Source organism: Rhipicephalus microplus, chromosome 4 (assembly GCF_043290135.1).
Source record: "Rhipicephalus microplus isolate Deutch F79 chromosome 4, USDA_Rmic, whole genome shotgun sequence".
NCBI lineage: Eukaryota > Metazoa > Arthropoda > Arachnida > Ixodida > Ixodidae > Rhipicephalus > Rhipicephalus microplus.
Window position 1 is genome coordinate 197,571,969 of NC_134703.1, and position 25,840 is coordinate 197,597,808.

Consider the following 25,840-nt stretch of genomic DNA (forward strand, 5'->3'; position numbering starts at 1 on the left):
CACTAATGTTGTTGAAAAATAAGCTTTAGATAACCTTGGCATTGATGTTTTATCGTCTCGCGTAATTATTCTCATACGTAATCGCAAATGCTCCATTCGCTAAAACCTAGGGTTGTAGCTCAAAAAAAAAAAAAACGGAAGTGATAAGTTGAATCGCATTCTTTGGTGCAGTTCATCCAGAGTTCTTTTTCTTTGATCGGTAAATAATCTGCATGTTAGGAATAAATGACGGACGAAGAGTAGCAGAGCTACATGGTGAAAAACGAATCTTTGTCAATGCTGTAGCGACGGATGTGCGTTTCGGAAAATATCATAAACAACGCAAGAGGTTCTAGTGGATGAGAGAGACGTCACAGTGGCCGAAGTGATCGCCACTCTATACAAGACGAAGCAAAAGACGAAACGGGTCCGCGACTCAAGCTTGTAGCGTAGCTGCGTGAGCTAAGGACTCTGATCATGGTGAGCGAGGATGATGCCGCTACGATTCCAAGCGAAACAATTCGTGAGACTCGGTGGCTAAACATCGCCGTGGCAGGAACGAACGAGCACGCCGCCCGGCCAAAGCGCATGAACACGGAGCCATCTGTATTTCTAAATGCTCTGAGTATTTTGCAAGTACTATCGTGAGCAATATGAGTTCGAACGCGCGAGCGCGCGGTGAATGGCCTCCCACCTCGGCTGATTCGCGGGGTCCGTTCTCGGAAGTGAAGTGGAAAGGGTGACGCGCTTGTGGCATCTGTTGACACTTCCGGCTCGCTATCATTGCTGCAAACTGGCAGCTTATAGTGGTTCGCGGGTGCTAGCGGTGATGTGAACTCGCATAATGCGCACAGCCACGCCCAATCACCTATCAGGCTATGTATATCTGCTAAGATACCGGCTGCGACGTAGGGTGCCGTGATGTCATGCCTCTAGTATATGTAGATGGTGTTGGCTGCGCATTTTTGTACTCGTATTTTTCACTTTGTTTTTCGTGCATTTTTCTTCGTGTTCTCATCGCTAGTGAGAGATTGCATGCGATCATCGACAGCGAAGCGGGACTGCGAACTGACAATGGAACACCGCACATCCTTTCCCATCCGGTTTCGGCAGCGCCATCCACGTATCCCGTTATCTCGGTTTTGAGTCATTTAGCCTCGCGCTCGCGTGTTCGAGTTCATATTGTTCTCGATAGTACGCGGGTAATGTGCACCCACCAATAACATTCCAAGTGTGAAGAAATGACAGCTTACCACGACAGTTACGAAGCAAGCGCTCTGTATTGCACACACTTGACGCACGGATTTGCCGTCAGCACTGATGACGGGCAGCTAGGCGTTCGCTAACGTGGGAAACGTCGCCGCTTTCGTGCAGGCTTTCCCTTTTATTCACAGTGACATTGTAGAAGAATGTCTCCCTACGATATCTTAAAATCCTGCTAAGAACCAACGCGCCGGCCACGGGCGTTTTTGCCACCATATTGTCAAAGCAACGAGGAGCTGTTGTCTGTTATACGATTCTCAACGTTGCGCGCCTGCCGCACCACAAGTGGCGCTGCTTTCAAAGGGCGCCCTATAGGTCCCGATCGGAGTGTATACGTACGTATACCGTATACCTTCACGTTTGCGGCAACCACTAAATGGTGATGATGGCCTTATTGAAACTATATTTGATGTAGATAAGATTCAATCGCCACTGTGGCATAATCATAAGAGGTTTTTAGCGTGCACCGTTTCCCGGAATACACTAAGAGGTGTAGGAATACCGCGTTACCGGACGATGGTGTCGACATCTTATGGTACTATACGTGCAACCACAGTCGTAGACGCGTTTGTTTTCGTTCTTGAAGTGAAACGTGACGTAGAAAGGCCACTCACGCACGATTAGGCCGCTGCAGGGCATCTGCACCAGAAGTAGAACGCGCGCTATTTCTGCGAAAACGATTGTGTGCTGGCCTCGTTCATCTGCAGTCTCCCTTGCATGATAACTCGGGGTTCACTTTGGCACCGGCGCCACCGATTTAGCCTGTCGAGGTCGAGCATCACACGGTTATACGGCTTCGGTATTCTAGATCGTTCGAGCTTTGGTAATCCACCTGAAAGAAGCTGATCGCTCGCACTTCAGCTGATTTTAACCCGGCGGCTGGAGTTTCCGCACAGTGGATATTTGCTAGTGAACGCCCATTCGGTGACGCGATGTACGGAAGCTAAAAATTTGCTGAACGTAACACGCTAAACGCAATCCGTTATTTCGCTAACACGGTAACGTTAAAGAGTATGCGTACAAAGCTAGTAGGGACATTTAGCTCAGCTACAATGGGGGGAAGGGTTCTCGTTGACGTTGCTCGTTATTTATTTTTTTCTGCGCTTGTAGCCACAGGTTTGCAAAATTGTAAACCTCGCAAGTGCACGCATATATTTACTGAGCTGCGCTCTTTCTAATAGACACATTCAGACTCGGGGGGAACAATGAAACAAGGTTGAAATGCGTCTCAGGTCATGGGAAGAAAGTTAACGAGCGAAATGAAAAGAAGTTTATAGGGTGCCTTTTTTTTGTTTTGTTCTAGCATTCACTTTCTAATGCGATGATGTCCACAATTCTACGTCTGGCGACACAAGGCAGTAATGGCATTGTGACAATATTTATCACTGTTGCATTTATTAAACGCTACAATCTTGTAGCGGTTGCTAGATCTCTGGCGATGCGTCCCTAAGTACCGAATCGTGCTGTGGAGGTCGCAGCTGGGCAACGACAAATGATGCGGGCAGCCGCAGGTGGCCTCGTTTCTGGCTACGAGTGCGCGCTTTTTCACGAGTATCTCTCACGCAGCGCACGGAATTGAATTGACGCAGTAGTATTCAAATACGTTTTTCAGCGTTCTACATAGTTTTGCGTCCCTCACAGTCATGCCGTGGATTTTCGGTGCGTTAAACACTATGAACTTTTGGGTTTTCTTACCTGCAGGAAACAGCCTCCTCTTTCTTCGGTTCTCGCACATTATCTGAAAGCCAGCAGAAAGAAATTTTCTAATAGTACGGTAGTTGGCTAACCATGAACGCCCTTTCAGCACCGATAGTTGTACAGCTGTCTGATAACTGAATAGCCCTTCATAATCACCCTACATGTGCTGCTGAGTGGAGCGGTGGCGGCAATTTTCTTTTATTCTAACTATAGGTGGTGACGTGCCTTAGGGGAATAAGTATGGCAAACGATACAGTGTGCAGAATGCCAAATGAGGTTTTAGAACGAACGTGCCAAGCAGTCGCTGATCCGTCCGCTCGAGTGGTTTTCCTCGATGCGTTTCAAGTGTCTTGGTATGTCACAATGTGTGCACGCTGTAACGATTCTTTCTTCGCCACTATCGCGCTGCGAGGCGCAACGAAAAGGAGCTGGTAGGGGATGGGTTGCCGGTGCGCCGAGAAAAGAATAAATGAATAAGCGGACGGCAGAATTCGCTCGCTCGCAATGGGGACCCGTGTGGACGTGTTCAAGCAGGGGCCCCTCATCTCCACGCTCTGTTCGGTGGAACAATCTGCAGGAATTTGCGTCACAATTGGCGACAGTTGTGGGGCGCGCTCTAGGCTCGGTTTCGAACCCCGTCTGCACTCCCGCCCACTTAGTTTTCTTTAGTTGTTTCACCTACGATCGCTTCGCGGGCGACAGGTGTTCCGTCCCTTCCGTATCTCTCTCTTTGCACTTTATCGCCTTGCGTGTTTCGGGTGTGCCTAGCGCTCAGGTCTGTTCCCTGTCGTTTCTTCCTTTTTTTGTTTTGCCACTCTGGAGTTTTTCTAATTATTTTCTGCTTTTTCCTTCACCCTCCGCTCTCCACTTGCTTTCCTGCGCAGCGACATGTGTTCAACTTGCGCGGCTTGCATTCGTTGATCGCGTGGTGTCATTCTCTCCCTCTCCGTCCCCCCTCTGCCGTGCTACGTCTCCCAGGCGGCGTGTGCAGGGGAGAGTGACGCATCACGTGACCCTCTTTTATGCGCTCTCCCGACGTGGTGGTGGTGGCACCGCGCCTCCTTTCTCGGCGCGTGTTGTCTCCGGCCGGCGCTCGTTCATTCATTCGTCGCGCGCCGTTGCAAGGTGCACGCCGCGAACGCACCACCTCGGACGTTGGAGACAACGACACCGTCGAGCAGCGGCACTATGGGTTCGATTCTCTTCGAGTGGAATGCGTCGGTGATGGCCCCCCTGGGTTATGCTGTCGGATGCTGACTGCCCGTGTCGGACGCCTCCAGGTGACCTCCTTCACACTTCGGTGGCGCCGAGCGAGCCTCAACCGCGCTCGTATCCAGGACGTGTACGGATCGTGGAAGTAGCCTCTGATCACTTTTCGAGTGACCCGCTGTGTGCGCACCTGTTCGTCGCTCAGACGCGGTGAGGAGGGACGGCGGCGTAAATCGGTGTTCTAACCCAGTGTCTACCTTAGTGATTGTCTCGACTCCCGAGTGAACCACGCTAGACGTCCTTGCTGGTGCGGAGTCGATCAGCTTGGAAGCAGACTTCTCGTCGACACCACTTGCATTGGTGACGCTCAAAATGCATCCCAAACCTGAATATACGTTCACCGTTTTACGTGCGGTCTTGGTTGCTGTCAAACGCTGATGCTGGAGCAGACTTTGAACCCGCCCAGCTTCTTTCCAGTGTCGCCTTCTCGTTGTGGTAGCGAGCAGGACGTGGAGCACGCCAGTTCCATACTTCCGCCGCTGAAGAGGCTTCGAGACGCCGGTCGCTAGTCTCCGCATGATTCGATGCCTCCACCTGGCGATGACAGCGTCGATGATTTGGACGTGGCAGCTGCAAAATGTGTCCGCATGTGCGAAGGAGAATGTCTCTGCATGCCGTATATTCTGAGTCCCGTCTCTGGATATGTCAACTGGACGACTAGAAAGTTTTCTGCCAGCAGCTTCTCTCGCTAATTCATTTACGGCGCCGATCCCTTCTAGGTGCGAAGCTTCAATCGTGGATGTACTGTGACATCTTGCAGTGGCAAATCGGCGCCGCAGGATCGGGCCGTTGGAACGTGTCTTAGGACCTTGAAGCAAAGTGTACGTCGAGTGGGGTGCGGACGACGCTCGGAGCTTGTTCGTTGTGAACGTTACATCTGCATTTGTGGATAAGAACGAGCGCAACTTCTTGGCCGTGGATAACCGAGGATTGCTGTTCAGGATGAAGTTCCCCTCCCTGACCGAGTGGCTGCCGTCGAGCAAGGCCCGGTCACCGTCGTCCAAGAGCGGCGTGCGACGCCAGCCCGTGAGCATGCCCATGCTGACGCTGGCGTTCGCCCGGCGCTCCTTCCGAGTCTCGAAGAGGATCAAGAAGGCCGCCGGTTCGGCAGTGTCGGCCGCCGCCGTCACCTCGAGGCTCTCCAAGAGGAGAGCGCTCTCGCCCGGTGAGAGTGGATTCATTTTTGAGCCATTCAGTGTGACGGTTGCTTCGTCGTTAGCTTTCTTTGGTTTGTTTTTCACTAACTTATACGGTGACCAAGAATTGAGACGGTATGGGTGGCCAAGAAATGCTAAAACACCAATTCGAGGGTTGATTATTTCGTCTTAATGAAGATAACCGCAAGGGTTATCTGCCTGTCCTCTGTCCGTGCAACGCTGGACGTCCTGCGGTGAACGTAAGTGCGCTTAATGGAAGTGAAAGGACGTAGTTGACGTAGTAACTGTTCGCACCTGTCTATTGTCAAACAATGTGTCCTGCCACTTTCACGTGTTGCGCTGCTGCTCATATTTCGCGCCGCCGCGGATAACGGGCCAATCTGTTCGAGATCCTTGCTCGTAACGAATGCCGCATAACTTAAATTGGTCACTTTTGGTGTAATAAATCATTGCGGAAATAAGTATACTGCGAAAGTACATCCTTGAAAATTGTCGGCAGAGGCATGGTCCCTGCGTGTCTCGTCTGCTGTGCTTATCAGGAAGTTTAATGGTCTCGCGGGGACGAGTTTTTGCCGCTTTCGATTACTAAACTACTGCTCACCAATCCCGTGCGCTGGGCTTAAAACGGCATATTGCCACTGCGTCAGAATACCTCGACACGATCACGTGTGCAACGCCGACTAAATGGTTTATTCGTGATAAGATCTGCAGCGGGCGAGCACCCCTTTGTGACACGTAGTCAGCGCTCGTTACTGATCGGCTGACGAGAGTTCCCCTAACCTTGGCTGCAGCGCTTTGGCCGAGTGTCGCCGAGAATACTAATGAACGACGCACGTGCGTCACCTTTGACGGTGCGCGGCGGTTGAGCGTGTCCGTGGGCCGTGTGTGCATTCATCCATATTGCGCCCAAAGGCATCTCGTGCATGGGCAGCAGGTGGCGGCGATTAGCCTGCATCCTACGGTGGGGACGTGATTGTGTGATAACCGCCACTTTGGGGGCGACTCGCTTTCACGAACGCCGAACATGTCGTTTCTCTGCAGAAATCGCACTCTAGTAAGTGTTACGTGTTTCGGTTGTTTGGTGTGCACAAGACTGCAGGCGTACACTACGAAGCCGTGCAGCTTGCTAACACGTTACACCGTTCTACTCTGGGATTTGATCTCGGCGTATGCGCCGCCGTCACCGAGCAGCAGACGACACTAAATTCACAAACGTTTCTCGACTCGACTTTCACGCTTCAGTCGACAGAGTTGAGCAATGCGCCACTGCTCGGCTGAACATGACGCTGCGCTACTCAAGAATCTCAGCAGATTATTCTTGATATGCAGTGACTTGCCGTTCTTGGAGATGGCGCTCCCGTCGGCTTTCTCTAGTGAAGGTGAAGCGTTGAGTGAAGGGACGTTCTAGAATACGGGGTTCAGTCAAGCTGTGCGGCTCTTTCATATCTCGTAAATGCCGTACGTCGCAATGGTGATTTTTAGGGCGATATTTGACTGCCGCTCGAGGAGTAAGCTGGATAAAAAAAGGAGCAGACGCGGGGACGTATACTGTTTGCCGAAAGTGATCTCAAACCCCTGCCATCGTCCGAAACAGTCCGAAAGGCAGAGCTCATGCGCTCGAAAAGAGGAAGAATTCCAAGACTGAGCAACGTACGTGTGTGCGGGTACCACTTTACCCATTACGTGAGACGCTGTGGGCTCAGGCACTGCAGACACGGCGTATCCGAATTGAACACTGCTGAACATCTCCTGAACTCAAGACGAACGATCCGCTCCACTAACGCAAACACGTCACGGTCTCTTCAACCGTCTTGCTGCGGTGGTTCGGGGACGGCGTTACGCGTAATTGATTGATTTAGCTAACATTTGTGATGTCTTCAAACGTTAGTTTGGTTTACTTGCGACTCTTTTTCTATTGTTAGTGTTTTGCAAATGTTCGATTATCACACTCCCAAGTCCGCGCAATGTGTTTCGTGGGTGCTCGTTGCGCATCGCTGCACTTCAAGCGCAGTGTTTTATGTAGAACCACAAACTCGAAGGCGCGAAGCAGAATGGTTGAACCGCCATACTTGCGTTTATACTAAAGTTCCCTCTACTATAGGAACCGCGATCTGTTTCGTCATAGCGAGTGGTGTCTGTAGGCGAGTGTCCTAATAAATAGCGCGGGAAAGGAACGAGAGCATTGCGCTGTAATGGCCGCTAGTTTCGTTTCGTCTCGTATACCGTTTGTGTGGAGAGAACAACTAACTGAAGTGACCGCTCAGGCTGACTGCGCAATTCACAGATACGAATCTCGTGCTTACGCATACAACAATGCACCCGGGCGTTGCCCCTCATGAAACGTGCGTGCTATTTACTGAAATTGCCCCGCCGCGGGGGTCTAGTGGCTAAGGCACTCGGCTGCTGACCTGCAGGTCGCGGGATCAGACCTAGGCTACGGCGGCTGCATTTCCGATGGAGGCGGGAACGTTGTAGGTTCGTGTGCTCGCATTTGGGTGCACGTGAAAGAAAGAACCCCAGGTGGTCGAAATTTCCGGAGCCGAAATTTCCGGTTTTGGGCCGTTAAACCCCACATATCAATAAATTATTTAGTGAAACTGAGCCGCCCCTATAGTGAAAGTGTTGGTGCTACGGCAGCGACCCATTTGTCAACCTCGGGTCGAGGAGTTTAATATTGCATTCGACGCACACACTGATTATTTTATTTATGCAGTATTTGTATCGAGACTCGCTAATTCGATATGTTTGTTCACTTTGATGCTACGCATTGTGCGCACTATGCGCTAACCACGTCACTCGGCTTTAGGTGTTTCTGTGGTCCATGTTTGTGATCATCCATATTGATGCTGTTCATTTTCGTAATCGGATTGCAACCGCACTCCCTTTCCCGTTTCGATCAGGCTCTGTACTCCTAAAAAAACATAGGAAAAAGCTTGTAACAGTGAACAAATAATAACAGCAGCTGTTGCTAGCTTTCTCGGCCTATTAATAACTCGCTGCCTTGTTACTAAGTCTATGTTAGCCGACATTTAAAAGCTGTAATGGTTAATGTATACCCGTTGCGAACCGGTACAAATATTGCCATGCACTTACTAACGAACGTGTTAAACGAATCTTTATAAGCTATTATTATGAGCTCTTTACTACCTATTTGCTAGCACGGGGATCCGTTGAGGTTCATTGAGGCGATATTAGTAAGCTTAGCACTCTGTCTTGGGTCTTGTGTAACAGAACATGTTGACGTGACCTTGTGTCAAATAGGCACGGCTTATTCTTTTCCTCTTTTAATATGCTTGAATGGAAGTCCTGCGCTATGTTACCTCGTGCACATAATAAATTTGTATGACATGAAAGTATAGGCACAAAAGGTGTTCTTTATAAAGCCTAGCTTCTCACTGGCACCGGCTGCATATCCATGAGGTGAAGCTATGAATATTCCTCTATCCACTCGTGAATCGTACCTGTCGTGTAGCCTTGTCCACCCCGAAGCCACGCCGGTGCTGTATGTATACATTATCGAATAATAACTAAGAAAGAAAGAAAGCATGGCGTAACGTTGTTGCTGTGTGTGCGTGCTGTTCTCATTAATGACATTCTGATTGTAATTACTCAATCATATATCACAACGTTGATGCTTGCAAATTAAACCGTTATAAAAACAAGTCATTCATGAGGAGAAATGATCATGGTTATTGCTTGTTTTTTTAATTTTTGGTGGTAACCGCTTTTAATTCAGATTTTATGAAGACGTCGTCTCGGTAACTTCATGGTGACCGCACCACCGAGCATTATTGCTCTTTTTTTTTTTTTCACTTACCGAGCATCTTTTGGCCGCTGGAGTGGTGCTTTCGGTATAGTGTGCAAGCATAATGTACTAATAGGAGAATATCCGTGTTCAACTTTAGTGGTCCTCTATGAGCGCAGCGGAGCTTGACTCCGTGGAGGGAGGCGTGCGAGATCCCCCCCATCCTCCACGGGTGCGTTCCCGTGTCGTTCCTTCCGGCGTGCATGCTTCGCCCGAGCGGGCCGCAGAGGCACGCACACAAACGCCCCTTCCGTCGCTCGCCCAGGAAGAGAAAGCGCGGGCTTCCGAGTCTGCACTGCAGCGGGAAGCGCCCGGAACCAGGACTCTCCCTCAACTTCGGACGGAGCTCAGCTTCTTCGGGCGCTCACTCTGGATGAGCTGAGTGGCGTAACCAAAGGGGGCGTCTGAGATTACACGCACTCTTCTCGTAATTATTTTTTTTACATATGTATCTGCTTAGCGGCACACGCCCTAACGTACGTGAAGTTGGTTGTACCCCCTCCCCCTCCCCCCCCAAAATAAAAAATCTGCCTTCATTTCTGGAGGAGCTGTTTTAACCCGCCATGCCGATCTTGTCCTGAAATCGGCGGTTTGTAATGTTCTCTGGTAATTGTATGTCAGCGTTGGGAACAATCAATATAATGATTTGATTGATTTTTGGGGAGGAGGGGGCGGGTTAACGTCCCCAAACCACAATATGATTATGAGAGACACCGTAGTAGAGGGCTCCGGAAATTTAGACCACCTGGGGTTCTTTAACGTGCACTCAAATCTGACCACACGGGCCTACAACATTTCCGCCTCCATCGGAAGTGCAGCCGCCGCAGCCGGGATATGAACCTGTGACCTGCGGGTCAGCAGCCGAGTACCTTAGCCACTAGACCACCGCGGCGGGGCCAGATAATAATAATAATAATAATAATAATAATAATAATAATAATAATAATAATAATAATAATAATAGTTGATGGGCTGGACGTCCCGAAACCGTGATAGGATTACGAGAGACCATGGAGCTCTCTGGAAATTTTTGACCACCCGGGGTTGCGCCCAAATATGAGCACACGGGCATCAAGCAATTCCACCTCGATTGAAAACGCCGCGGCCGGGATTTGATCTCGCCACCAGCACTCGGGTGCCATAGTCACTTGACCACGGCGGCGTTGCAGAGCTCTTCGTGCCAGGGAGAGAAGTTTTGGCTCGGGATATTTCAACGAATGAAAAGACTATTGTGCCACTTTAATTTGAGTCACTGTAATTCGCACAAATGTGTGCTCTCCGTGGCCAAAGAGATAGAGAACACCTTCTAGTTCTCTTTATATTCTGAGCTGATTGGGCCTGATTACATGGCGAAAATTTGTCGGCCCTCTCCATACCTACGGGATGTGTCATCTCCTTCAGTGACGTCGATTCAGAGTCCCTCTTGTGTGCGTAGCTGTACCTCGTGGCCAACAATGGCTCGGTTTCGTATGTGGTGAAAGGTTTCGAGCTTTTGTAGCTTCACGTCAGCCCTACTGTTTGTGTCCGTCGAGGAAATTGTTGGCAAGAGTGAGCGCTGCATTTCTTGCCGATCTGTGGTCAGTTTGTGCTGGTCCCCCACGTGTATACACGTGAACGTGTGCGTGACTTTCCCGGTGATTGTCAATGGATCGACACCGAGCACACTCATGGCCAAATTTGACAACCCCGTGTGGTGGTGTATAGGGAAACACTCGTCGCTGTCAGGCGCACCGCTGGTTTATTGAAAAGGAACACAGGGGTGCGAGACAGCAGCGCATGCGCGGCACAAACTGGGCGTATGGTTATAAGTCAGACCAGGCGCCGCATGTCGTGGCAAAAATATGCATGCTGCTCAAATCAGCTTACACTAAATTCAAAGGCTACCTTCTAGACAGACTTTGCCGACACACAGACGATAACTTTAATGAGCTCCTGAAGGAATAGCCGGGAAAGACCCGCTGGGGCCCTCGGCTCACCGTTGGCCAGGGTCGCATCTGACTTTCGAGTGAAATTCGCCGAACGACAAGCGAAACGTCGCCATTTTTATACAAATTTGGCCAAAAAGTCGCCACTCTGCATATGTGTGGCGTGCCCAGTAACAAATATTGCTAATTTTGTATAGCGCGGCGTATTGCAGTACCAACCGTTACCCCTGAACTATATTGACGTTTTTTATGCCAGTCGCGCATCACCCGCTGCACCATGGGAGCACCGATATAAAGCATGCATGCACCAGCAGCGTCCTTGAATGCTAGCGTCTTTTAATAAAAGTTTGTGATGGTTTCAGTTGTAGCGGAAAGAGGGCGAACCAGTCACTTCAACAAAAGAGGGACCACTTGCGTACTCTTCCTGCAAATTTAGCGAATTTCATTGCTGTGGAATCGTGCGTTCGATGATCGAGCTTAATTGCAAAACAACGGTAATATTTTCTAAAGTTCTGCGTAACCGTCGCAATTCCCACACCACGTTTTTGTGTGGTCATGCATACGCTACATGCACATTCACCTCAGTGCAGCTTGTGAAGGCTGTCCAAAGAAGGCGACTTCTTGGCCAGCCTAAAAAATCGCAGCATATCCACGGAGTGCATGATCAAGAGTGGGGAGAAGCATCTGTCTGCGCTGCCGTCCGTTCGCGATTTCGTACGTGCATTCGTCTGTCCGTCCGTGCATCCGTTCATTCATGCATCTGTTCGTACATCTGCTCATGCGTCTGTCTGCCCATCCGTCCGTCCATCTAGTGAACATTCCAAGTACCGCCATCTCGCATCTTTTCGTCATATATTCATCATACAGAAGTACCGTCATCCAGCAGACATTAAAGGACTAAACGATAGGTGGTACGGCCGGACTACAGGAGCGCACGCGCGCGCTTTCGTATACGGCCTGCGCTTCGTGTCTAGTTCCCACCTTTCGCCGCCTCTAGTTCATGGAGCGGCGGCCCAACACTCGCTAAAACTTGCTAAAACCAAAGAGGTTACGCCCGGTGAGCTCAACATGGCAACCATATAGTGCTCAATGTGCGTCCTTCTGATACGAATCATTTTTTTAATAAGCAAGGATCATATTCAAGGTCATATTCAAGGCAAATTTCATGGCAGATTAAGTCACGGATACTCTTCTCTGTAGGTTATTTATCAGAAACAATCATCTTTCTATTCATGATTAACGTGCGTGTGTTTCCTCCTCAATTCAAAGGAGTGCGCGCGTGCCGCTCCTCTAGCCTGGCTGCGGAGGTGGCTACGTACTACCACGATGCACTACTAATACATACATCGCGGACGCACGACCCACGGCATAGGGAGCTTCGCCCTGAAAAAGAATGGTAATAAGAAATTTAAACTCTACATACCAAATTAGAGGTAGTAGGGCTCGACAAGCTTGTTATTCAGGATAGTTGGAGCTGTGGTGGGAACACGCGGCCTGACCGTCACGTAGCCACTTCAGAAGCCAAGCTTTAAAGAAGCCTAAAGCTCTTGAAGCCCCTAAAGGACCTAGTCAACGCCTTCTAAAACAATTATGCCTGGAACGTGAGCAGCGAACGCGCTGCCCTACCGTCTGATTTTACCCTCCTCCTTCGGCACGAAGGCGAGCGTCTCCGACGGCCGCCCCCTGCTAACACAGCAATGCTCTCACAATTGCCTTCGAGCAGCCGTGACAGAGTGGTACGGTTATGTCACATGATTGAGCGGTACGGAGACGAGCGGTCTCAGGCGACGGCCGGTCGCAAAACAAGGCAGGAGGCCTCCGAGATTGCGTGCAGTGTTACGAATGGGGGTCTACCCGGTCTCTTGTGGTATCTTGGTGTAACCGGCTGGAGGAAACGAACGCTGACAAGAAGAGGATACGAAAACAAACTGGTTTATGGCACTATTTACACTTATTTACAGCAAAGAAAGGTCAGTGGTTTCACAAACCACGAGCGTGGTGGTTGAACTGTTACATGGTTCAGAGCGACGTCCAGCACTCGGCGGCGTCGTTTTAAGCCCTCTTGGGCTCCTCCTCTTTGAGTGGAACACCAATCACACACACACAACAGGTGAGGGGGACGAGCATGCACGGTCCACGTGAACGTACAATATTGAGTTGTGAACACTGCACTGCAAGGTGGCGCCAGCGGTGCTCTTCATGGTCGTGTGTGTGCCTCTAGTCGAGAGGTCCCCAGCTCCTGACAGCATACATCAAAGGGTCTGCCGATTTGTTCGCTCAATTAGTGGGGCAATTTGCGGCGGCCGCCACGGTCTCTTCCAAGGAAGATGCTGTCTTTGTTGTCCCAACTCCAACGGTTTACGGCGGCGTGCAACATGACGTCTCATCCTCTGGCTAGCAGGGACAATGCCTGACGAGCATAGGCAGCCGGCCGGTCGGCTACTTGATTGAGGATTAAAAGAGTGCCGCTCCCCCGTCAGCTCTGGCGCCTGTCACAACAGCTTCCCCGTCGCCGGATGAGTTGCCGAAGTCATCAGGCACCGCTGCTGCTCGAAGGGACGACGAAAGGGTCCGCATTTGAAAGTCAGGAACTCGCCTTTGCTTGCCGCCTGGTCTGGGTAATTGCCGAAATCTTCGACAGCGTCTGGCAGACTAGGCGCCGAAGGGGCTGAGAGCCCCCCCCCCCCCCCCCACCCAGTAGACCGGCTCACGCACAATGACGCCTGCCCAGACGAATCGCCGGGCCAAACGTAACAGCAGGCAGGATTCTCCCAATTGAAAAGAGAGTGACGTTCCAGGCATAGTTTTTCTAGATGTTGACTTAGTGCACACCACCACCTCGTGGCACGCGATGAAGTCCGCTGACCTAAATTGTGCTGGTAGGTTGCTGCAAGATGCACCAGAGCGCCAGTGTCTCCGGGATGTTGGTGTATCGAAGAGATACACACGTGAAACAGGACAGACGTACTGAAATGCGCGAGAGTGGAAAACTACAAAATCGAGAAAGTCTTTTCGCCCACTCGTTTTGAAGACAGAATACAGATCTCAGTCGAGACCTAAGCGGAAAATCGCCATAAATTTCCCATATCGCCTTGTATAATTTGAGGTTGCCACGGGCCCCTCAAATTGACCGATTTGACTTAAGGTAGCCACCAGTGACTCTCTTATATGGCAGTCCCGTCTCTGCAATAAGTGACGTTCTGCGTTCCTCGTGTCTCACGCTACATGCCGTGTAGTCGGTTTTCTCGCGCAGCGGAAGCGTCTCCTGCGGCTGTTCGGACGCCGTGAAAATTTTTTCATTCAACATGCAAACATGTTCATGCACGCAGCACGAGAATCATTTCGGCCAGTGTGCATCTTGGGACATGGCTGCATGGTATGCTCAGCGCGTGCCTCTGCTTCTTTCTTGTGACAGATTCCGCGTGAACTCCCAAAATAACCCTTCGTGTTTTCATGTCACGCATCGCCCTTGCATGCCGCTGACACTGTTAACACGTGCTCATTCGCTTTGTCACTGTCGCTAAAGAGGACGCACCATAACTAAGAGGTTTTGCGTATGCATAACTTGCAAATTTTTGCTGTGTTTCCCTGCCCCCACTGCCGGCCCATTTTGGCTGAAAAGACCAGCGTGACCCGAGGTGTCGCGGGTCACTTGAATGCGAAACCTCGTGGCTCGTTTTTGTCGAGGGGAAGGGGGAGGGGGCGAGTGGAATGCCTCGATCGTTGCACTCTTAAGTCGCATTGGTGCAATGGTTTGGGCAGTTCTTTTTCTTTTATTTCCCGCACTCAGTCATCCCCTCTCCGTTCGTCCAAGGTGACCCATATGCTTAATTCACTTATTGCGGTGCTCTTGCGAAATGGAAGCCACTTTCGCTGCCTGCCTGCGCCCAGGCTGTGTGCGGGCCAGCTGTCCCATCGGCTGACCTGAACGCCGGGCACGTTGCTGCTGCAGGCGAAGTGGGGGGTCCAAGCGAAACTGGCATAACCGAATTCGTTTCGCTCTCCGTGTCTCGCGCTCCACGTGGCGTCCATTCCTTCTCCATTGTAGCGGCGACAATTTCATGCCTGACTTCGCTTATCTGCCTACTTCGCTGCATTACGTTGCGTCTGCACATTTGATCAGCGGATCTTTTTAAGGCGCCGAGCAACGACGCTATTTCGGGCGCGCCTTCTGCTTCATCGTCGTTATCTTGTTATTCGCTCCCAGAACCCGCGCGCCAATTTCTATGGCATGGCGTGGGATGTAATAACTCTGTTCAGAGAGAGAGAGAAAATTGTGGCGAAAAAAAACTGCCCTCAAAGCGGTATTTGAACTCACTATCCGAAAGTGAGTGTCACTCGACCATAATTATTAAGTGTCAGCTTAGTTCGTGATGACATTGATGAATTTCGTGCAGCGCTCGCAAGCGGGACGACGGACAAAAGAGTCATACGAGGTGGGCCCTGGCTCTTGTGCTCGGCTATCCACACACGCTAGGAGCCAGTAGCATAGCCTAGCACAGTATACATATATTGCAGCAAGAGGGATGACGATGATAGAGTACAGCACGGCATAGAAAAAGAGGTATAAAGATCATTCGAGATGAGCACGAAGGCGAAGAAATACAGAAAGAAAGGCACTAATAGAAAAAAAATTGGCCCCGTATCTGCATGTTTATCTGCAAATGTCGTCGAAAGACGATAGTCTTGCGCGTGGAGAGAGTGAAAAAAACATTTATTTGACGTTCTGTGCAAGAAAATCGGTGAATGGTATTCTGGAGGTGCTGTGGTAGAGTCCTCGAGCGTGCAGCGGAGGCGAACGAGCGCATCAAGTCACGTCATACGTGAGACATGAGCGCTATCTGGCACTTATCTTGGAAACGAAGCACGTGGTTCTGAGACGGGCGTGCGCGCCCGTCTCAGAGGTGAGATTTATGGCGAGGTCACTTATTTATACATAAAGGCACACGTTTTATATTTGCCATGTTCAATGATTTCGATCCTTTTAATGTGATCCTTTAATGATTGAATGTGGGAGTTTGTGACATTCCTTTATTGGCTTTGCGAAGAGAGAGGAGCAGATGGCGGAAATGTGCGTGGCCAATCATGAGCATGCATCGTTTCTTTTTTGTTGTTCGCACCTTCCGGTCTCTTTCCCAAATGCGCACTGTTTCCGATAAATTAAGGAGTCTTCGTTCTTTCACGCGCGTCTGAACGACAAGCGCACTTTCGTTGCGTCTTCCGTCCGCCTATTTGCTCCACCAGCTGGGAAAACACGCGCCAAGATATCGCGCATTTATTGTTACCGCGTCACATTGCGCAATACCGAGAGATAAACGCTTGTGTCTGTACAGCGGCACGCGAGTTTGGGATAAGGCTGTCCTCTGAGTAGCAGCTGTCGTATGGATGCATTTCGGACACAGTGTCGCCATTGTTTTTTGAGAAACATTTTTTTGCTCTTTAATGACTTGGAGTACAATGCCTTCAGTGTTTGCCGTTTCTAGATCTAACAATATAATTCAGCTCTGGTGTGCGCATCCTTCTAGCGCCGTCTTTCTGTTTGACTCGGTTACAAGCAGACGCGAATAAAAACATCACGATAAAAACATTTGTTGGTAAGCTTCGGGAAGATTCGTTTGCTCAGAATGTGTTCGTTAGGGGGCAAACAGTAAATGCGTGATGTGTTCGTAGAATGTAAAACCATTACGTTTGTTTCGCTCAACATTGGTTTTTATACAGCGAAACCTGCTTGCATTGTCAATTACTCGCTGTCACTTCTTTACGAAAACGTGCTTTTAGGTAGAGAAGGATCACCTCCTTTCTGGGCTATTGCACGGGCGTACAAAAATTGACGTCGCAGCTTCGGCACTGCATTTTTGAGGCGTGTGATTGGAAGGGTCACGCATATTAACAACAGCCCAGGGGCGAGACCAACCTTGCGAACGACGTGCATGACCACGGCGATGTTTTGGAGCATGCCTGCTACAGCGGTACATTTCGTTTTGGTCCATCCGAGCAATCTGCTTGCTCATTGACTTTTGTTTTATTTTATTTTTAAAGAATGTTTCAGAGTATTCGTAAAATGGGATGCTCGACCGGAAGCGTTTTGGAAGAGAAACGTGCTACCAGACACACGCGCACACGAGAGAGCACACATAGACGGGATGATTGCTTGCCTGAATGAACGCCAGTGTGGTAACGTAGGCATTTAAGGAATCATATGTAAAAAAAAACAGGGTCTATAGACCTATTCCATGTTTGTGGGCAGCGGTAAGTGCCGTGGACATACCGAGGCTCTTGTAGGGAAGTCGCGGCTCCTCCCAGCTCAAAGCGCTGCGCTCGGGGGCAGCTGCTGTGTCAGTAGTCGCGTGACCATAGAGGACGCTGGCGAGCTTTGAGCTGGGCGCGACTTACGCAACGCGAGGTCGTTACAAGCGCCTCAGTATGTCGACGGCACCTACAGCTGTTGACAAATAAGGAGTACGTAGCTCCGCACACATGAACCACTCGAAGTGCCAGCGACCACTTTCGCACTGGGCGCTCGTAACGTTCACGGGCAGGCGCTTTCGAACGAAGTGGTGCGCCGCGTTTCATGGCGGCAAGGGCTTGTCGCTCAGGTGGCTTTTACCGGCTCATTCGCAGTCACGTGACGAGGTGGCGTCCGGGGCGTCGTAGAGTTGCTGTATATGCTAGCGTAGCATATAGAGTACCTCCTTATAGGGCGTCGCGCTACGGGGCGCCTTCCAGGCACCGGAAGAGTGCGTTGTCGATGCATTCGTGACCGTCAGGGCAGCGCCGTTCATGCGTTGCGGTGTCGCACGCCTCGTTGCGAGGCCCCGTGTGTAGCATTAACGGCTCGCGCGCCTACTTTGGCCGTGGCCCTGTTTTCCCTGTGCAGCTCGGTGATCGTGTTCGCTGTGAGACGCCAACGGCGACTCGAATGGCACTGCAGCCATTAATTACCCGGCACATCTTGACTGATCTCACAGGTTACGTGCTCACGTATCTCATTTGTACGAATTTAGTGTCTGTTACGAGGCGACACTCTCATTTGGTGTATACTTATATAACGTTATATATGAAAGCAACAGCGTGAGTTAGCCTGTCCACCGCCTAGAAGGAACGTATTGTGAGTTTTTACTTAAATATGTATTGTGTTGAAATCGCAGGCCCCGGTGGTTCAATCTTTTGAGTAATGAAAATAAATCTCGAACGCCTAGTGTTAGTTAGCTTCGGGCTTAGCGTCGCGCATTAAAACCGTATTGAACTGGACGCAGTCATGTGTGAATACGTTACATTCCGTCTGCAACGTGCACCGAGCTTTTAAAGTTTTCTTTCACACCCGTAGTCGGGGTTTTGCCACTGTCGGCTTTCCGAAGATATTTAAACTCGTGACAATTTGTTTAGCCACAGGCGCAATGGCCTACGCGTACTTGCTACATGAGATGCGCTTATCTATGTGCTTAGCTGATAATATATATATATATATATATATATATATATATATATATATATATATATATATATATATATATATATATATATATATATTTCTGTACGATACTTCTAGCGCTGTTATTTTTTCCGCGTTGTAATGAAAGCCTATAGCAGCACTATAGTACTGCGCTCGCGGTCCGTCACACGGCTTCTTTTCACATTTCGCGGGCTTTCTGTACAACGTGAGACGTATCGTACCGGAAACAATTTAGTGGGCGGTTTTTGAAAATGCTCTACATCTCAGTGTTCATATTTAGGGTTTCCAGACCATAATTAAACATAGACAAAGAATAATTAATAATTAATTAGTATAGGGAGGAATAAAAATAGCCCGAGTACCTATAGGCTAGTGCGAGTAGTATGCGTTTGGTTCAATTCGCCTCCTAACTGCCTTTCACTTTCAAATTCTTGGCTCAAGGTTATGTGGGACACCCTGTATATATGATGAAGGAGCTGTTGCGCAGGCTGAGTCGCCGTGCTGTTGAGCCTGCTTGGTGACTTCGCACTGTCTGAGCCGCCGTCTTGTGGATGGAACTATATGGTTTGAGGGAGCTGAGGTTAGCGTACACGTGTAACTGTGGTATAAGCTGCAGAGAGTTTGTGAGCTACCCGACAAGTGCGTTGTCGTTTACGATGGGTTTCGCACTGGCTTGCGTGGCGCACTCGGAACGTACTTTCATTCTTTCTGACTAAAGGTCAACAACTCCGTTCTCTTTCCTCGTGTCGACGCCGGAGAGCTTCCGCAGTTTCGCCTCCTTCACCGGCGGCGTCCATCTGCCTCTCTGCGCCGTAATATCGAGGCCACTTGGCGGGCAGACCGCGCTGGTCCGTGACGGCGAAACTGCAGCGCTCCCTTTGCGCGCCCGTGCAGCCGCCTAATCCAAGGGCCTGCCGGTGTGCGAGAGGTGGCACCCTTCGCGCTTGACCGCCTGCAGAGCGCTGCAGGTCGACGTCAAGGGCTGCTTGCGCCATAATGGAAGTATACAGCCGACACACACGATCGAACGAAAGGAAACGCTTCCCATCACGAACAGCATCGATCTTGTCGTGTCCGGTTGCATTCCCTCGTGAAGCGTCTGCGCAGGTATTTCTGGCGAGGAATCACCGTTGCTGCAGTGGCGAAACCAGCGATATTGGACGGAACAGGTGTAGGCTCGCTGATATGTGCAACTACGTGACAAGAAAAAAATTGGCTCCGTATCTGCATGTTAGTCTGCAAATGTCGAAAGACGGTAGTCGTGCATTTGGAGAGAGTAAACAAAACATTTATTTGATGTTCTGCGCAAGAAAATCGGTTAATGATATTCTGGAAGTGCCGCACTAGAGCGAGTCGTCGAGCGTGCAGCGGAGGCGAACGAGCGCATCAAGCCACGTCACACGAGAGACATGAGCGCTATCTGGTAGTTATCTTGGAAAATGAAAGGCGTGGCTCTGAGACGGGCGTGCGCGCGCCCGTCTCAGAGGTGATAAGGTGGAGAATGCAAGGCAACCGGTAGGTGTCACCACCGTGTCGTCTTAGCAAAGCGTTAAGAACCCTTGCCTTTTCGGTCAAGCGTTTCATGGTCAGCGCAGCGTGATAAATGCTACGGTTCTTATAATTACTTATGTGTGCCTTTTCTAGTAAAAGACGCACATACAGAATATATACGTGTTGTAATGGTGTCTTAGATATGCGCAATAATTGTTTTTTAATGCTGAATCTTGAGCAACAATGGTGGGTCTGTGGTTGGGGTGGGCTGTTTGGCGTATCGGCTGGTGCTGCTTCGAATACCCGGTACCGCTAAGGGTGGACAAACAGACAGATGTACAGACACAGACAGACCAAAATTTTTGCGTCGAAGGGGGAGGGGGAGGCCGTAGATCCGCCGAAGCACACGTCGAGATGGAGCTTATCTGTCGGCGCAACTGCTGCGCGATAGAATCTCTCTCAGAACACGCGCACAAATTCGGACATCATGCGCAGACGTAGCATAAACTCATTTGCAGAGAAAAAGAAGCGTTTGCTCCCGCAAGTTGCTGCCAAGGAACTCTCGTGAGCAGCTGTACAGTGAGAGCCGAGCTGGGTGCTAACCGATTCCTTTCGATCGAGGGTCGTCGTTGCGCAAACTCCGAAGAGCATCAGCGTCTTCCCAGCTTCAATGTCAGCGCACACGACCGTCTGCAGGCGCCCCCGTTTCTTTCGCCGATGCGCACCTTGTGCGAGCGTCACGTAGCAGAAACGTTCTCTGAGTCATTGCGTGGGCCTGGACAAGCGTCGTTCGACCCGCACAGCAGCCGTAACGACCGGACGTGCCCTCGATGCGAACGGCGTAGCGAGCGAGGTGGTTTCGAAAAGCCGACCCGAGAGTGCTGCGTGGACGGCGCGCAGGCCTTGCTGGCCGGCAGTATATATACAAGGCGAGGGCCATGTTTCGCCATGGGCGTCATTTTCCGCTCTTCAGGGGGCCAGCGATCATCGAGGCGCGTGCTGTGCTTGTCTTGGTATCGCGGACGGCTTGTGCGCCGACTCTGTGCGGTAAGGTGCAGCTCTGCGTGCGCTCGAAGTCGGAGGGAGGCGTCGGAATTAGCGAGTCACGTGCGACATAAAGCCGTGGCACGATGTGTGGGTGGAAAGCGGGCACACTCGTCATTGGACCTTCTGGAAGCTATAGCTGTACGGGCTTAAGGGTGTATGCCTGATTGGCTCATAGAGCGACGTCCAAAAGCAACTGCGGGCGATGGGAGACGCCGTATAGTTTCGATCACATGGCATCCTCTAACGTGCATGGACACACGAGCCTCCGTCGTTTCGCCTCCATTGAAAACACGGCCGCAGTAAACTGGATCGAACCCGCAACTCTTCCGCCATTCTAAATGCAGTAAAAGCTTGTTAATTAACGAGACGAATTACGCCAAACTGTCGTTAATTCGCAGGTTATTCGGAGCATGCTGAGCGTGAAGTGCCGCAAGTGTGCAATGTAATGCAAAAAAATGATAATAATAAACTGCGTTCGCGTAGAACCACAATTATGCCGGGGGCCTTCTTATAAAAGCGTGGTTTCCATCCACGATTGGTTGAGAACACGTTTCGAGTTGATAACTCACGGGAGTCATGAGCAGCGAGTCGCGAATGACCCAAATTGCGCCACTTCTCTTTCGCAAAATAACCACCTGATTTAGATATTCGTCAAGAAAATGAAAGGGAATTGATGTCACGGACATTGTTTATTTCCTTCCTACTTTCGATAATTTGGTTCATTCGGTCAGTTTATACGGCCCGTGAAATCCGAATGAACGAGCCTCTACGGTATATCCATCCTGTCATTCTCTGCTGGAACGCATGCTCGCTCAATTCACTTTGCCCGATACGTGCTCTTCGCCTCTAAGCACACTGCAGTGTGCTTCATCACGAGTGCAGAAACTCGAGCTGGAGACATGTAAGTATGCCCGCTATAGTCGTCTCACTTGTTGCCGTCGAGAACCGTGTGCGTATCCGGCTTCCAGGCGTTGACTGAAAGACGCGTTGTCTGAAAGACGCGTCTTCTCTTTCAGGGCTGATTGATCGCCAGTATAGTCTTTCCGAGGCGCACGGGTCTCGCGGACGAGGGCGTCTCTTGCGCGAGCAGCGATAACTATGCTTAGCAGAGTGGAGAGACCGCGCTGTTAAATGGAGTGTCTACCGCTCGGAATCGTTTTGCTGATTGTGACGCAAATGAGAAGATCCTTCACCACATCGGTGGCAACGAGTATGCTTTTGTCCCATATAAGAAAGGAATTGTAATATTATCTCGATGTGGAAAGTCGACAAAAGATGACCGCAAGGACTCACCGAACAGCGATGTGGTCAATCTAGTGCTTGGACAAGGAATCCCCGCAGGTTTGCTCTTTTTGCTTAAAATCAAACATGCATAACTTGAAACTGCATATTACGCATTCAAGGTAGCCTTAGATTGTGCCAGAGGCTAATTTTTGCTTTCTTTTTTCGCCCGCGTTCAAAGAGGCGCCAGGTGGCTCTGCCTGCGACGCCTGTTCGCTTGCCTGCCTGCGAACGGCGCATAAACGCGAGTATGGCGTACGCCGCCGCTCATAAGAGCAACAAAAAAGTGTGCGCGTGCCTTGAACGACCAATAAAATACTTGTTCTATTAATAAACACAACTTGAAGAAGCCTGAAAAATTGCGTGTGGTTTCGGTTTTCGACTTTCACCGGCAGTACAATTGTCATCGCCTCCACCGACCAGTGTTGTGGGCATTCATCCCACCGCAAAAAAGGAGACCTAACGCAGATCGCAAAATTTTGTGTTAACAATTTCTGCACACTTTCCAGAGAAAGCGCTGCAAGGTTCAACACTTCGGATGCTACGCTTTTTATTGACAAATTGCGATAGAAAACAGAAGAGCAGCGAGGCACGGTAAAAAGTTTCCTTAACTTCTTACGTATATGATTGTTTTGGTTCCCTACCGAAGTATCCCGAAAAACAGGGTTATTCGCACCGAACCCGCGTTTACCTGCAGGAAAGCTGCGTCGATGCTGCAGGACGCCATCTTTTGGAGGGCGGCCCCGGCCGATGACAAAACAGCAATGACGTCGGAAGTATTCGTGATAACTCACTCAAGAAGAAAAACGAGAACCTCAAAGAAGTTTGCCACAAGATGCTTCAGAAACTCCGGTCATCGCGTCTGTTCCTCAGCCTGTGCTCTTTCTCGTTTCTTTCATGGCGCATTATTTTCTCATCTGGCATGGAACGCAATAAACGAGTAGTTGTCGTAGTAAATTCCGTGGAAGCAATTCTGTTTTCCGTGGGCGCCGTATAAAAGTTAGAGAAACTATAATGTTAGCGTATAACGTGAGAAAAGCCCGCTTGCATCCTTTTGTTATGTGCTCTGCGTATTGTACCCATGTGTACACGCGGTCAAACAAGCGGCGCGCAAGACCGGTCGCGTGCTAAGTGGCCTTTGTTCATAGTTGCCTGTGTGGCCGCATTGTTTCGCCGAACGCGCTCCGGCCGACCGCGGCGACTGCCTTGTTTGTATACGCATCGTCTCACACTGCCTTCATAGGCGTCGGCCCTTTGCACGATGGTTTTGTGCACAACTTCCTTTCGTGGAGCCCGAGTTCTCGCCTCGCGTGCGCATTTGGACGCGCTTATTTGTCACCGCATTAGTAGACAGACGCCTTTTCCCCCCTCCCCGTTGCCCTTCCCCTAGGGGGATGTCCGAATGCGAGGCGACCGCTCGCTCCAACGACTTCCCAGGCGATCACACGTGCTTTTGGCGACGTTCGCTGCCGGCATTCTTCTTCGGAACCCCTTTCGTTTTTTTTTTTTCGTCTCCCTTCTTGAACGTATTTCGAATGTGCCTCGATGTCGACAGATGCGTTTTCTCTCCTCCGTTGCCCAAGCTTCTTTGTTGCCGCGTCTTGAACGACGTTTTGTTTGGCGCCCATTCGTTTCTCCTAACTTCTTGGCGTTCTCTGCCTCGTAACGAAGACCGTTACAACGCGTTTTGTGTACGTGCCCCCTCACGCGTCCGATTGCAGAAACACCGAAGAATGGCTCGTTGCGTGCTGGCCGCCACCCGATGGCGCTGCAATGCCAGCGATAATGCGCATCGCCCTGTGGCGGTGGAAGGCGACATCTACTCTGTCCGGGCCATGGTTTATTCTTACATCGTAGTCCCGGCCTTCCTGTGCAGCGTACTTGCCTCGACGTTACCACTGTATGTAACGCGTGCATGGCCTGATGTACGCCGTAATGCTCCGTTTCCAGGCACGATGTTTTGCTGACCACGGCTAACCTAACGAACAGTCGCGCTCCCTCGACAGCACTGAGCCTTTTTTTTGGTCACCTCAAATTCTCACGTGGCCAGCCAGCATGTCGCGTCCGACAACGTTCTCGATGCAACTTTCCTTGCAAATGACGTTCAACAAGTATGGATATACCTGGTCCATGTTATTCGTCGAACCACGTGAAGCCAACAGGTGTAATTAATCCAAGGAAACACAGAATGAGTTCGTTAGGATACGCAACGAAAACGGACGGAAATGACTCGCGTGGAGTCTACCGCGACCCATCGACAACAGCAAGTTACGTTTGCTTGCCATCCACAAGACCGCGTTATTCGCTTCGTTCATGAAACGAGCACGCGTCATTGCGACCACCGATTCCTCCCCTTCACTCCGAAGCGAAATTGCGTTGTCGGGCAGTTATTTGACTATATTAGCTATATCAAGCTATGAAGGTATACGAGGACCGTTTTTAATATTATTCTTAACTCGAGCTCGAGTAAGAACTGTAAGGGTGAGCAAGCGCCCATCGTAAATGCTACCTGTACCGCGTGGTCTTGTGGCGCGTAATTTAGGGGTGGTGACGACTCGAGAGCTTTACACTGCGCGCAGAACCTTGCGTACGGACGTATGCAGGCCGCGATATAGAGATGCAGGGAGACTTTTGGTGCTCGCCGAGTGCCACCCGTTTTATCCAACGCTGCCAGCGTATCGCATCTTCCGACGCGTGCTGTATGGGCTCCGTGTATCGAGTCTGAGTGAATGGCGCTTCTCCTTCCTTCCTTCGGGGTCACGAGTGCACGGCCATTGTGACCGAGAGCATTAACCCCGTGGCTTTGTTCGTTCTTCTCGTTGTCGTCTTCTGCGCCACGTGCCCCATTTCTCGATGCGCCTCTCTGGTTTTTTTGGCGCGCTTCGACGCCTCGAATGGCGTTCCCCTCTCCAGTGGAACTGCTCTGCGCGGACGCAACTCGACGGCGCACTCGCCTTCATTGCATGTTCTTTTGCTGTTTCACGTAGATCCTTGATCGCCCATTACGACGTTGCCTCTATGGGGAGGAACGTAGTCGGCTTGCAGTCGGCAACAAACATTTTCAGCCCATTCCACCGCGTCATCGAAGTTCTTGCGGAGTCTTCTTGATCTTCTGGCTGTATGTTACATTGTCTGAGCTCACTTTGGTGTCGCCTTGATCGTGCTGGTTCGAATACACGCACAGGAACCGTCTTAGTTTCCACAGCTTTCTCTCCACCGGCGTCCGTTGCGTCAACTATGAATGTGATGCATTCGAAGATGCCGCAGTAGTTTACGCATCTGTTATTTGCGATTTTGTTCTATTAGAAACGCGTATGCACACATTTTTTCGCTCACCCTGACGAGGGGGTGAAGCGCGCCGTATTGTGCAAGCGTCTCCAGTTGAGCAAAATGCCGTATTGGCCCTCTCTCCACGCAGGCGCTAGGCATTGTGGTGCGAGTGAGAAGAGCCGTCCTTATACTAAAACTGCCT

General features: G+C 50.4%; 1 protein-coding gene across 5 annotated transcripts in view; it reads left to right on the forward strand.

Annotated features, from left to right (window-relative positions):
• The window catches only part of CenG1A (Centaurin gamma 1A), a 339,755-nt gene that overhangs the window by 196,297 nt on the left and 117,618 nt on the right, over positions 1–25,840 (forward strand). The window contains exon 1 of one of the 5 annotated variants that reach the window (XM_037423692.2): positions 5,025–5,374. The exons of 2 other annotated variants lie outside the window; for them this stretch is intronic. In XM_037423692.2, the coding sequence (XP_037279589.1) occupies positions 5,152–5,374 (223 nt within the window). In that variant the 5' untranslated portion in view covers positions 5,025–5,151. Of the gene's footprint in view, positions 1–5,024; positions 5,375–25,840 lie in introns of those variants that run through there. 2 more of the 5 variants (XM_037423689.2, XM_037423693.2) reach the window with 2 other exon arrangements.